Raw genomic sequence first — 13,996 nt, forward strand, 5'->3', positions numbered from 1 at the left:
TTCTGTCTTAGATCAATAATGTGTATGTTCCAAGGCAGAAGAGCAGGAAGGGCTCAGCAATGGGGTTTAGGTGACCTCCCAAAGCGACACAATTGGGAAGTGACTGAAGTTAGATTTGAAACCAGGACCTCCCCTTTTCTAGGCCTGACTCCCAATCTACTGAGATGCCTAGCTGTTCCTGATAAGTCTTTTTAGGACAGATTCATTCTTAATATAATGACATCCTTTTGGATTGTCAATTCTCAAGGAGTCCTGCAAAAAGGAATTTTATTTCAAATATGAAGAAGTATTTAAATTGAGATGGAATCAGGAGCAAGAAGGATGAAGCTGAAAAGCTTGCAAAGTTTCTCTTTTGTTCTTTCTAATCCTTTTCATCAAACCCTCCCTATTCAAGGTGTCCTTGAGTCTTACTGCTCAAGATCCCCCTCTGTATCTTCCTACCATTCCTGAACCCTTTTCCATGGTTCTTAGCACCTGCCTACCCATCAGAAAATACCAGTCCCTATGTTTTATTCCCTGTGAGCTTTACCTTATCAAGATAGGGAGTCAAAGAAATAATGTATCACCTAAAATTATATCTGTTAATCCCTTCAGGAAGAGATTATCTTGATTATGGTAATCTTTCTACTTTAATATTTTAATTTCTGTATGGTCCTAAAGACATCCTGAGGGTGTAGTGCAGTTATGCTCTATACTTGTCTTCAATACTTCAGTGGAACTAAGATAAAAAGATAATATTATGTGATTGAATTTACATCCTCCCATAAATACTGCACAGAGGAACAAACTAGAGACTTCTCCTAGATTTCTTTTTTAATTTTATTTTTCTTTTTACTTCCAAATTCTCTGCCTCCCTCTAATTTCTTTCCCACTCATTGAAAAAAATAAGAAATACAGTACTTATTATACACCTGAAGTCTTTCAAAACATATTTCTACATTACTCATGTTCCCATATGGCCCCAAAAGCAAGAAGAATAAAAGAAAACATATATCTCAATCTGCATTCTGAATCTACTAATTATCTATTTGTGGGTGGATAGCATTTTATATCATGAACATTTTTTCATAGTTGTTCAGTTTCATTTTCTAAGGTAGAACAATTTAAATATTCTACTTCTTCTATTAATTTGGGCAACTTATATTTTTGCAAATATTCATTTATTTCATTTAGATTATTACTGGCATATGGGTAGGCAAAATAGCTTTTAATAATTAGTTTCATATTGTTTTGAATTCAATTTTCATTTTTGATGCTCATAATTTAGTTTTCTTTCTTTTTTTAAATCAAATTAACAAGTGTTTATCTATCTTATTGGAGTTTCCTCTTTTAAAAACAGATCCTAAATTTATTAGTTCAATGGAATTTTTTTTTTACTTTCAATGTTATTAACTCTTTGATTTTTCAGGATTTCTATTTTGGTATTTAGAATTTTTTTAATTTGTTCTTCTTCTAACTTTTTTAGCTGAATGCCCAATTCATTGATCTGTTATTTCAATTTTAAAGTTTTTAGAGTTATAAATTTTCCCCTAAGTATTGCTTTCATTGTGTCTCACAAATTATGGTATGTGGTATCATTGTCATGGAAATGCTATGGAAGTAATAAGAAGGACTTTGCTTATAGTCACTATATGAAAAAATAGAATCCTTTTCTCTAATTTCCCATAAACTTGGTATCCAGCTTGTACATCAGAGTACTCTTTAAGCTTTGGAAGAAAAAGCAGAATATGGCCTTTCTTTTTAGTATCAGATGCAGGCAAATTAATTCTACCCCTAAATAGGATGAACATATTTCCAGGATTCCATGAATTTACAGAGGTAATAGTTACATCACCTTCAAAGGTCATAACTACAAATGTCAAACTGACCTTTGGGCTTGCCTAGTCTTTATTTAAAATATTAAAATGTACATTGTTGCATAGACAGTTTGACTTAAAACCAAATATATGTTTCCCTTGGTCTCTGGTTTTGCTCTACTGGTAAAATAAAAGGGGGGAGATATACCACATAGAGAACACAATTCTCCCCCAAAACATAAACGAATTGCCAGGAAGGCCTAAGATGTGCAAATCATCATGTTTTAAGCAATCAATGATACAGAGAGTAAATAAAAAATATTGTATGTTCCTTTTAGAAGGCATCGAAAACTGAAAATAAAATTAATAATAGGCCTTGGATCTCACCTAAGAATCAATCATATTTTTCATTATTAGACCACTCTCTGGCCAAATTTCTACATGTTAAAAGGACACAGTATGTCTTTCCCAGGGAGTTGCTTTTTGAATTATCTTCAATAGGCAGATAATACATATCAAAGATGATCAAATGATGTATATACCAGATGCCAAATATTTAATTAACTGACAGAAAATTTCCAGGTCCAGCATCAGGGTATTAAGTTGTGAACCATTCCTACATAGCCTGACAATCATTCTAATGCACTTTTTCCTCCACATATTCAATAGTTTAAAGAATCTGTGATCTAAAGATTGAGATCATTTGTACTTCTCATTTTCTGTGTGCACTCTCCCAGAAAGCCTCCACAGAACATGTTAAGAGGCTTTCTTTTAGGGTCTTTTAACATTGGTAGCATGGTATAGTCCAGTGATAGAAAATCTTTTAGAGACTTTCTATCACTGGACTATAGTGCCCAAACTGCACTCTCACACGGCATGTGAGCCCACACACACACACCTTACCATAGATAAGGGAGAGAGGAAGCACTTGCATTGAGTAGTCTGGGTAGAGGGGAGGATCAGGCAAGAAATGTCCTCAGGCCCAGTGGGGAAAAGGAGGGGAGCAGCCCCCTCTAGCACAATGGATAGAGGACCTGGCCTGGACTTGAAACCTAGGTTTAAATCTGACCTCGGACGATTCCTAGCTGTCTGACCCTAGACAAGTCACTTAATCCCAGTTGCTTATTCCTTGCTACTCTTCCATCATAGAATTGATGAGACAAAAGAAAAGGATTGTGTTGGTTTTTTTTTTAAACTATACATTGCAACTACATGAGGGAGCTTCCTCAGAGTACCCATACCAGGGAAATCATAGGTCTAGTCACTATCATTGGGTTCACTTTAGACTCTCTCATGTGTAGCTTCATTCATTAAACAGTCATTTATACAGCCACATAAATTAAAGTCATAGATGCTTACCTTAGATGAGTAGATAGCTATTGGGTTTTTGGTGGATGTTAATAAGGAAACATTAAGTTCCTCTGAGATATCAGTGACTGAAGGAATTTTATATTCATCTGGGCCTCGTGTGTACAGGACTCCCCCAGGAGAGTATTTCAGTTCTTCCATAGTATAAAGTCCAACCCCTTGGGTAAATGCACCTTCAATCTGAAACAAAGAAAAGTGGGTCTTCCTTCATAATATAACACTTACACACTTCATAAATGTATAATTTTTGTCCACATAGGTCCTTCTTCCTTAAAGATATAACCCTACTTCTATGCTTTAGCTGCTTAGCAATATTTTGAGGTGCTATGACCAAAATTATCAATGATTCCATGGCCAGACAAATGATGTGGCTTTTTTAATTTAGAGAATCTGTTCTACAGGTAATAGAGATGTGCTCCATCAGTAAGCCTATCCATAAAATCTTTCATCTTGCAAAGACCAGTCAGAATTTGTGCTACTATAGCTTATTCTTGGAGAAGCCAGAGTAGTCTCCAGGCTGTGGTATAGCACTGGAATGTGACTGGTAAGCATATTTTATATTTCAAAATCATAGGTTGAGTAGTTAAGGATGAAACTTTGGATTATTCTCTATAGTCACACACACACACACAAAAAAAAATCATCTTGTTGCAGCCAAAATAGTGATGAGTCCAAACTCAAATCCTTCCTGGCTTAACCCCTCCTCAACAACCTAGTTGCCTCCATGACATGATAAGATATTAGAATAGGGTATTGGTGAATATTTTATACAGTTTAATAATACCTTATATTTATCAGGCATTTTTACTTAAATTAGCTTGCCTTATTCTCACAACACCTTGAGATAAACATTTTGTAGTTGAAGAACCTGATTCAGAACATCATAACAACGCAATGCAAAGGAAATAGTTATGGTCTTGGAGCCATCAAAGTTCATAGGCTCAAATCTGATATTTACTAGTTGTATGACTGTGAACAAATCAGTTAATTCCTCTGGGCCTCAGTTTCCTCAACTGCAAAGCATGAATATAATACCCAGAGTACCTACCTCACAGAGTTGTTTGAAAAGGACAAATGAAATAATATATATGAAGTGGTTTGAAAACCTTAAAATATCTTATGTGTAATAACTTGTCTGAGACATTAGAGTAAGTAAAAAAGCCTTGATTTCATCCCAGACCATTCATCCCAGTGGCCATTTACTGAACCATACCTGCTCTTGTAATACTACAGAGGATCAAATACAATAATATTCCTCTGAATTTAATGTTTCTACTTAAAAATTTACTATTTCCAAAAAAAGTTGAAAGATGTCCAAGATACCCTGAATTATCAAAGAATATAGCATAGTGCTCTGGTTTTATCATTCAATTCTTTTTCCTACATTACTGCTATTGATCTATTTCAGTCTTTTCAGTCATGTTCAAATTCCCCAGTGTAGCTTTCTTGTTAAAGACCTTAGGGTGGTTTCTCATTTCCTTTTTCAGCTCATTTTATAGATAAGAAAACTGAGGCAAATAGGGTTAATTGAGTTGCCCAGAGTGATACTGCTAGGATGTATCTGAGGCCAGATTTTAACTCAGGAACATGAGTCTTCCTGAATCCAGGTTGAGCACTCTACCTACTACATTCACCACCTACCTGTCCTAATAGTTCTCCTTTTCAATTCTTTTTTCCCTCTCTCTGCATCATTCTCTTTTTTCTTAGGGATACAGTGAAATGTAGGATTAACTATTATTGTATTATGGATATGGACTGCTCTGTTCCACCATCAACTGTAAGTAGGATGAGACAAAGTCTATATGGCAGATTGGCCGCTCAATTTTCCTCTTCTTCTTCCCTAGTATCCAATTTTGTCAACTTAAAAGTATAATTTAAGATCAAATTTAGGTAGGTTACTAGGATACTAATATGAAAGTCTTAGATGGTATGGAGGAAATATTCAATAAACAGATTAAAGTTCATTATGATGGTGAAATTTTTGTGTTACCTTTAAAGGATATGTATCTGCTAGACTGTTAGCAGAGTACTCAGGGGTACGCATGCAACTGTAAGAGGGGAAACTAGATATTTAAGGTATGGTTGCCAGGAATCCGATTAACTCGATTCCAAATTAAAATAGACCCAAGTCAGGATGACTTTTATGGAAATTTATTTACAATTAGGAAGGTTGAAGGTAGGGAAATTGAGAGAGAGGAACTCTGTCCTGGACCAGAGGTTCAGGCCAGGTAAGAATTTAGAGGCCCCGGCAAAGGAGCACAGAAGTTAATTAAACAAGGCTTCTAGCCACAAGGCTTTTTACAGTTAGAGAGGAAAGAGAGGCCTCCTTGAGGGTAAAGCCTCCAGAAACGCCAAGGGAGGAGAAAGGAAGTCAGCCTAACTTACCCACGTGACAATTCAGAGGGAAGCCATCTGAGGTCTCAGTAGAAATCCTTCTACACCAAGTTCAAAGTGCCAACTGCCTCCACAGAAAGTTACTATCATATAGCATCTTTCTTCACTTCCTGCATCCACCTTGAATTTCAAGTGGACAAATGGCAGCCTCAACACTGTTTTGGACTGCCCAAAGGGCAGTCCCTTGTTCTTGATTTATTACTTATTGTCACGTGTGGGTAACTGATCTTCCCTTCCCCACTTAGTTGGGTAGGGTGACATTATTTCTGATGGCTAGAGTCTACCAATTAATGAGGATGAGCTAATTCCATTTACACATAACTAAAAAAAAATCAAAGAACCAAAATAATTGATTTATAGAGCTGAAAAAAAATTCATTTGGCAAAACAAAAGGTCAAAAACACAAAGGGAAGTGATGAAAAAAAAAGGGCGAAGGAAGATGGCCTAGTAGTATCAGATCTCAAACTGTTTTATAAAGAAATAATCATCAAAACTGTCTAGTACTGGCTAAAAATTAGAATGGTAGAACAATGGAATAGGTCATATACACAATATAGGAGGGGGGTAAATGACTTTAGCAAACTAGTGTTTGATAAACCCAAAGATCCCAGCTTTGAGGATAAGAACTCACTATTTAACAGCTGCTGGGAAAATTGGAAAACAGTAGGGCAGAAACTAGGTATAGACCAGTATCTCACACCCCATACCAAGATAAGGTCAAAATAGATACAAAAAGTAAGTCCATAAGTAAAATAGCATAACATAGAGCAGTTTACCCAAAAGATCTTTGGATCAGGAGAGAAGTTAGGACTGAATAAGAGATAGAGAACATTATAAATTATAAAATAAATAATTTTGATTATATTAAATTAAAGAGCTTTTGTACAAACAAAACCAATGTAATCAAGATTAGAAGGAAAAAATTTTGGGAAAAAATATTTCTGATTGAGGTCTTATTTTTCAAATCAATAGATAAGTTCTACTGTGTCTACTAATTCAAGCTCACTAAGGAAAGTACTTTATCTTGGGTTTCTACCCCCTATTAGCCATTTTTGTTCTTCTTTCCAGGCCAAAAAGTAAGCAAATTAAGGTTGAACAATTTACTCCAAGACAGTGTGTAGTATATGCATTTGGAGTTAAAGTACTACAAAATAGACTAAATCAGATAGTCAATAAATACCATTACGAAATTATTATGCTCCAGGTACCGTCTTAAACACTGTATAAAAAGGCTAAAACAAAATCCTTATGCTAAAGAAGTCAGCCTTCTAAGATAATATGTCAGTAACTATGTAAGTATAATATATATACTTGTGTATTATACATAATACATAATATGCATAGTTGGAAAGAAGGAACTAGCAGCATGACTGGAAATGGTCTCCTACAGAAAGTGAACTGAGTCTTGAAGGAAGCCAGGGAAACTAAGAGACAGAGGTGAGGGGGCACATCATTCCAGACATGGGGGACAGCCAAGGCAAAGACATGATGTATTTGTGTGTGAGAAACAGCAGGCAGGCCATTATAGAGGTATTTTAGAGTTCATGAAGAGAAGTAAAGTATAGAAAAACTTGAAAGAAATAAATTCTTTTTTGCAGAAAAAAGCTGTTGCAAAGCATGCTTGAAATTCTGGAGTTTATAGAGCTAGCAATGCATATTGGCTCTTCTTTATTTTTTTACTGGTAGCTTATATATACATTGCATATTTCCCATTTTGTTTCCTTCTCCTCAAGAATATGCAGCAAGCTATGCTGCTTAAATTACAGACCAAACTGGAATGTTTAGACAAAGTTTTGAAGATTTTAAATACTCTCAACATGCAGAATGGAGTTTCTGCCCAGTGCATGTTTTGGGACACCCAGAGGGGTGAAAAAAAATGCAAATAGATGGAAATACAGGGGAGGGAAGGAACCTTTAATGAGATCTGGAAGTTTATTGATGTTAACCTTTTGAGTTTTGCTTCCCCTCTGAATAGTGAAGAAGTCTATTGGAATTGGAGAAAAGGACTTTTGACTTCAATGCCTATGTCCCTGTCATGCTTATTTTATTTGCTGATTGTTTTAAGATTTAATTTTATTAAGTTCATATATTAATCTAATCAATATCTTTCTGTTATACTCAATCATTTTAAGCTATTATGTTTTTGGCTATTAGATATATTCTGTTATATGATTTTTATTTGCATCTTTCCCCTATGACTGTACTGAAGAACATATCATTGTAAAAGCCCATACGTCCTTATGTATGCTAGCTTTGCCATTAGATCCATCGAGGTCACATGTTGCCTATACAGTCTGATCTTTCATTTTTCCTTTGTTAATTGTCACAAAGATGATGATGGATGGACTCCATTAAAACTGGTTATAATTTTATACAACCTTTGGAGAATTTAATGACTTAAGAATTTAAATTGTAATTTTATGGGGTTTTCAGAAATGATTTTTAGATATCTAGTAGCTTCTGGAATTATATATGTATATATAAAATAAAGAATGTGTTATTTTTAAATATGTTCAAGGCTGATATTTTGAGGATAGCTAATATATGTTCAGGGCTGATATTATGAGGATAACTAATATTTTATTTAGGCCCATGTTGGTAGAATAAAATCAACCACATGCCTGTAAAAATTTCAAATTGCCGCCTCAGCCATTACGTTCAGTACCTTATCTAATCTTTTCTATGTCCCCCAGAGAGCGCACTCAGATAGCAAAAAGAGACTGCCTCCAATGACCCCAGGAGTCTTATATCTTACATCATATACTCTTACATCATCACACTTCCTGTCTGCCTCCATTTTTACAAGAGGAATCATGGGAAATGTATTTTCCAAAGTCCCCAAAACATCCACAGGAAGTTTGTCATATATCTACATATCTTAAGGCTCAAATGATCCCAAATACCTCTAAATGGAACCCCAGAACTTATTTAAATAACACAAATGTTCAATTAAAGTTAGAGAACAAAATAGAAGTTCCTGCCAAAAAGTTTTTTTATATTAAGCATGAAGCCAAAAGTAGCTTCTGCATGCATGTTTTTTAACTCTTCAGTTTAATCTACTTCCACCAGAACAATCTAGATTTCTCGATGATGTTATAGACGCCAAAATGTTTTCATCAGCAGTACAGAGGTTTGTGTTTTTTTTAAGCTCTTCTGCCAAATTTTGAAATAATGGCAGTAATGAACTTTGTTTAAAATGATCTTTGCCAAGGTTGAAAGATTTGCTACATCTGTAGAACTTGTGACAAATATCCATCAGTTCATAGGTTTTTAAAATGTCATACAGTAAGTGGCTATATAGAGACTTATATAAATCCTATATATGATAGTGGGTTTGTTTTCTATTGTCATTAACTAAGCTATTTGTGAATTTGGGGTATTTTGGTATTTCTTTGAATGTGCATTATCTACTGTATTAGGTTTTATAAAAACAGTTACTTTCTGAAAATCATTTGCACAGAGTGGTTCATGGCCAAGTTCAAAAGGAAATGGATCTCATTTTTGGGTGAGAAATCTTTGTATTCTACCTCTCCTTGGCTGACACAGTGTGTCAATGATTGTAAGCTATATATTTTTGATGTTTAACACATTTTATTATTGTTTTTCTTCTTCCATGTGCAATTCAATATTTGAGTTTTATTTTTTCACTCCTTTTTTGGACTTGAAGAACATATTGCCAGGATTAAAAAGTGTTTTGTTTTTTTTAGTTTTGCATTAAGGTAAGTTTAAAAATGTCAATTAGCCCTAATGTCAATGCATATCCAAAAAGCTTTAGACTATAGAAATAATACCATTGATTGTTTAAAAATTTATGGGACTTTGCTTAATGATTCTAATTCCAGAAGAAGGGAAAACAAAAAGAGCCACTGCACAGTGCCAAAAAAGCACAAAACTAACTTGCATAGTGTCTATTGAGCACAAGGTCAAAGAGCCCAACCAATTCCAGTGGGATTGATGAAATTTTGAGCCAAGACTCAGGATGCGGCTGTTTTGACATATGTCAGAGGCCAGACTTCCCTTAACCACATTCTATACAAGCACTTCACAAGCTGCCATCCTGGCTCCCATAATATAGTCCCTTTTCTATCTTTCAGAGTGTTGTAAACTTTCTGTAGTCCTAGCTATTGATTGGGTAAGTGCATAATTACATAAATCACTTTAATTGGGCTCTGATTCAAGGACCTCTTATAGGTTTGTTTTTCCTTGATTTAGATTTTTTTAGACAAGACTTTGATATTTTATATTTTATCCACAAGTTATTTTTTCTCTTTTATTTGGATTTTTTAATGTTTTTTGTTTTCTTTTGACAAATCATTCATATACCTCATAACTCAGCCATGCATCCCTGAGTGATCCCTGTATTTATTATCCTCCTCCTCAGAGGAGACTATTTTATTGTTGTGAACTTTGATTTGAATTTGAGCCTAATTTAGAACAAGAGGTTACCTCCACAAATCTAGAAAGTGAACTGTTTGGAGAAGGCACCATGAAGAAGTCTTCAGAGAACACATAATGTACTAGAGTGAACTTTGGGATGTACAAAATTGAACTATGGGGGGTTGAATGCATTTGTTTTGAATGTATTCTTTTATGCCGAAGGGATCTGCCCCTAAATTGACTTTTTGTCAATGTAGCAATCATTGGTTTTGTTTTGTTTTGTTTTTTCTTTTATCCCCAAATTATTGTAAGTTTTAAATTGAGTATCTTTCTATGATCCACTGGAGAGACTGGTCTCCCAAAGAATCATGGGGGGGTATGTATAAGTGGAAATTTTGTACCTTTAAACTACATTCCCCAGAATTCCTTTCATATCCAAACATCCCTTTCCCTGCATCCTCACATTTGCATTTTTCATGTTTTGTATATAGTTTGCTCTAAGGGCTTCTTCCTCTTTTTTCCTGCATGTGGGCCTGAGAATAGTGGCTTTCTGCTCTAGTTTTTTATGTTAGTTATTATTAATAAATCTTATTAAATATAATACCTAGAGTATTGGATATTAATTTTGAAACTCATGCTGGAGATATAAAGAAAATAGTTCCTGCTTTCAAGGATCTCATTTTGTATTTGATTCTGAATGTAACAGGGAACCATGAAAATTTGTTGAATAATAGACTTGCATTTTATGAAAATCACTTTGGCAGCTGAGTGGAGTATGGATTAGAGAGGGGAGAGACTTGAAGTCAATTGGGGACATTAGTTAGGACCATCTCAATTATCCAAACAAGAGATGATGTATCTGGGTGGTGGTTATATGAGTGGAGAAAAGGAGATGTATAGGAGAGATTTTATAAAAGTAAAAATGGCAAGATCTGACAACTGTTTGAAAATATGGAATGCATGCTTTAAAAAAAGGTTAGCATGACACCTAGTTTGCAAGCCTGGGTAGCTGGAGGATTTTCTCCATGGTAACAGGAAAATTGAAAAGATGGAAGGTTTAGGGGTTAAAGGTGCATTTAAGATGCCAGTGCACTCAAAAGGCAGTTGGCAGAATGAGACTAGAACTTAGAAGACTAGAATTGGCTATCTAGATCTGGGAATCAACTGCACAGAGGTGATAACTAAACTTATAGGCACTGATGAGATTGCCAAGCAAGATAATATATAAAGGGAGAATAGAAGAGAATCCAAGAAAAAGCCTTCAAGGATCCATCAAAGGAGATTGGAGTGGTTAGGCAAAAAAGAGAAAAATGAGAGCAAATTTTTTAAAAGTTTTTCTTAAGTTTTCTAAAGACAGGATCATTTTAAGCTAGTCATACATTGGAAAAGAAAAAATTGTTTAAATTCCTTTTGTTGTTATTCATCTTACACAAACTAATGTTTGCTACTGGCAACAAAAAAACATCACTAAATGTCTTTAGTGTAGCATTAAGACAAAACTGTTTAACAAGTCTTCTCCCATGCTATTAGGGATAATGTGTTGGAAAACTGAGAGAAATGGAAAAAGGAAATCAAATATGTGATAGAAGACTAAATGGTAACGTATTAGTGGCAACTGACAGGAAGATGGTAGAAAAATCAATTAAGCAGAATGCAGATTTCCTCATAACATAGCCATTATTTAACAAGCCGAAGACTTTAATGAAAAAAATTGAATGACACCACTTAACATCAAATGCACATACCTGTCCTATATCGATAGCTGGATTAATGCTGAAACAGGCATCCATGACTATGTCAGTTCTGATGTTCTGTATGAAAATAAAATGAATATATTAGGCAGTAGACTGTATTTAGTAATGTATTCAATAATTCAAAGATCTGTGATTTTAGAAGTATAAGGACTCCTAAGAAATGTAGATTACAGTTCCTCCCTAGCTTAGGACTTGTTTTTATGAACTGTCTTCTGGTGTCAGGCATTTCCAAATATGTCTTGGACTTATCTTGGATTAATAAACACAAAATCTATCATAAGCTTTTCCAGGTTGGTAGGATAAATCAAAGATGCTTGGGTTCCTTTGGCACAGTCTTAAAGAATCCAGTATCTCTTCTGCACCACAATAAACTATCAGTAGGATTTTAGTGGAGGCTATATTAAGTAAGCAATACAAGAATTTTCTTTCTCTGGAAAAAAGGGTCATTAGAAAGATCCAAAGAAAAATTCTACTTTTGACAAGAATCCTAAAAATACCAAACTACTTTTTCAGCTTAAAAATTCATATCTTTCAAAGAAATGAAAAAAAACAAAGTTTCTATCATAGTCAAGATTAATGTCCTATAAAAATAGCTTCAGCAGGGATTGAAAAAAAATCTAACTTTATAATACTGGATACTTTTATAAAATAGAATTTTACTTCCCCTCATTTCATTACAAAACATGGTATTATCTAATGGCAATAAGCAGTACCCACTGTAAAGAGCATGGGATCTTAACCCCAATTTTAACTTAACATTGAACTCATCAATACTTTAATTTCTCTTAAAGTCCTAGACTTTACAATTTACTATACAGTCCAGAAAGATATCAAGGGCTTGATATCTTTGTGCATGCCAGGTGACTTGCCAGAAGAAGCCCAAATGAAAGCCTCTGTTGTCTTTTCTTTGACTAGTCATAGATCTGAATAGGATACTTCACTACATGTGCCAACTACCACATCTATGGGTCTTGTGACCCATAGAAATTCACTGCTTGCTTGCTGGATAATTCTGTAGTTCAGCAGAATGATTATCACTCAAGGAGAACCTACTGCTCTTGCCAAAAAAAAATGTTCAGATATCTATCAACTTGTGATGCTGGAAGTCAGAACTTTAGAATTAATTGTTATCTATACTTATGTTTTATCCCTCTAAAACATGTGACCTTCATGAAGCCAGGAACTATATCTTCTGTAAATTCATAATTTTCAAAATGACTAGTCAAATACTCTTTACATAGTAAATTCTTCACAAATCTTTGACTAAGTAAATCAATATATAAGCAAGGAATTAATTCAAGAACTCTAAGGCCTATACAAACTGCCCAGTATACAGAGTACCAACTTCGCCACCTAATCAAGGAGTAATGTTTCTGACTTCCTAGTGAAAGGATAGTATTGAAACTATATCCTTATATTTATAATTTCTCCTTAGTTGTTGATAAAGTGCCAGGAAATTAACTGTTCAAGTTGAGCAGTTGATACACTCTTGGGCCTAGCTAATTGACTGGCTGTAAAAAGCCTCAGAGACAGATATATAAAAATATCTATATTTAATATCTATCTTAAAGTTGTAAGGAAATGAAAGCTAACAAGGTTCAAGGATAAGGGGTTCCCTATGTGTGTTTGGAATTCAGGGAGGTCCTATTTAAAAGTATCTTACAAACTTCCTGTGGACATGTGGGGAACTTTGAGACTACATTTCCCCGTGATCTAATGGGTTTCCTGTTAATGTGAGACAACGGGAACCAACATATGGCGCGACTTAAATTCAGAGGTTGGGCTAGAGAGGCTCTCTTTCTGGCATGCGAGGCTAGGAATATGGGTGGAGATACAGAAGGGTGGCATTTTTAAAAATAGTCAGGCGTGGTCATATATATTTTACCAACATGGCCATGGCAATTAAAATATTAATTTCTCTTATAATATCAGCCTTTATCATTTTTAATCATTACACCTAAAAACTATGGGGTCTCTAACTCCTACCACACCCACCTTCCAAGGTCCTCACGGACCCTCTTCTGTCCAGACAACCAGACCTACTCTTTCCTCCTTATCACTATCTTCCCCAAAACTATCTATCTGTGAACTATTTCTAGTATCTTATAAAATAATATATGAATCTTAAAAATATTGTCTCCAGATGGTATTCCCACAAATGTTGTACTACCAGCCTAGCCAAAAGTTGTTTCTGGTTGAGGCAGGAATGGCCTGAGAAGGCCAGAGCCTGTCCTTTCTTTGCTTTCTCACAGAGATCAGAGAAAAAGATCTTCTTTTCTTCTCTCTGTCAGTCTTTACTCTTCAGCC

The 13,996-nt window shown here is 34.8% G+C and overlaps 1 protein-coding gene across 1 annotated transcript in view; it reads right to left on the reverse strand.

Annotated features, from left to right (window-relative positions):
• The window catches only part of LOC123241403 (aldehyde oxidase 3-like), a 119,115-nt gene that overhangs the window by 9,910 nt on the left and 95,209 nt on the right, over nucleotides 1-13,996 (reverse strand). Inside the window, exons 32-33 of the mRNA XM_044669060.1 lie at nucleotides 11,681-11,746; nucleotides 3,156-3,344 (exon numbers count right to left, since the gene is read on the reverse strand). Coding sequence (XP_044524995.1) covers nucleotides 3,156-3,344; nucleotides 11,681-11,746 — 255 coding nt within the window. The remainder of the gene's footprint in view (nucleotides 1-3,155; nucleotides 3,345-11,680; nucleotides 11,747-13,996) is intronic.

The sequence above is a fragment of the Gracilinanus agilis genome, chromosome 3, assembly GCF_016433145.1.
Source record: "Gracilinanus agilis isolate LMUSP501 chromosome 3, AgileGrace, whole genome shotgun sequence".
In the NCBI taxonomy this organism is placed as follows: Eukaryota; Metazoa; Chordata; class Mammalia; order Didelphimorphia; family Didelphidae; genus Gracilinanus; species Gracilinanus agilis.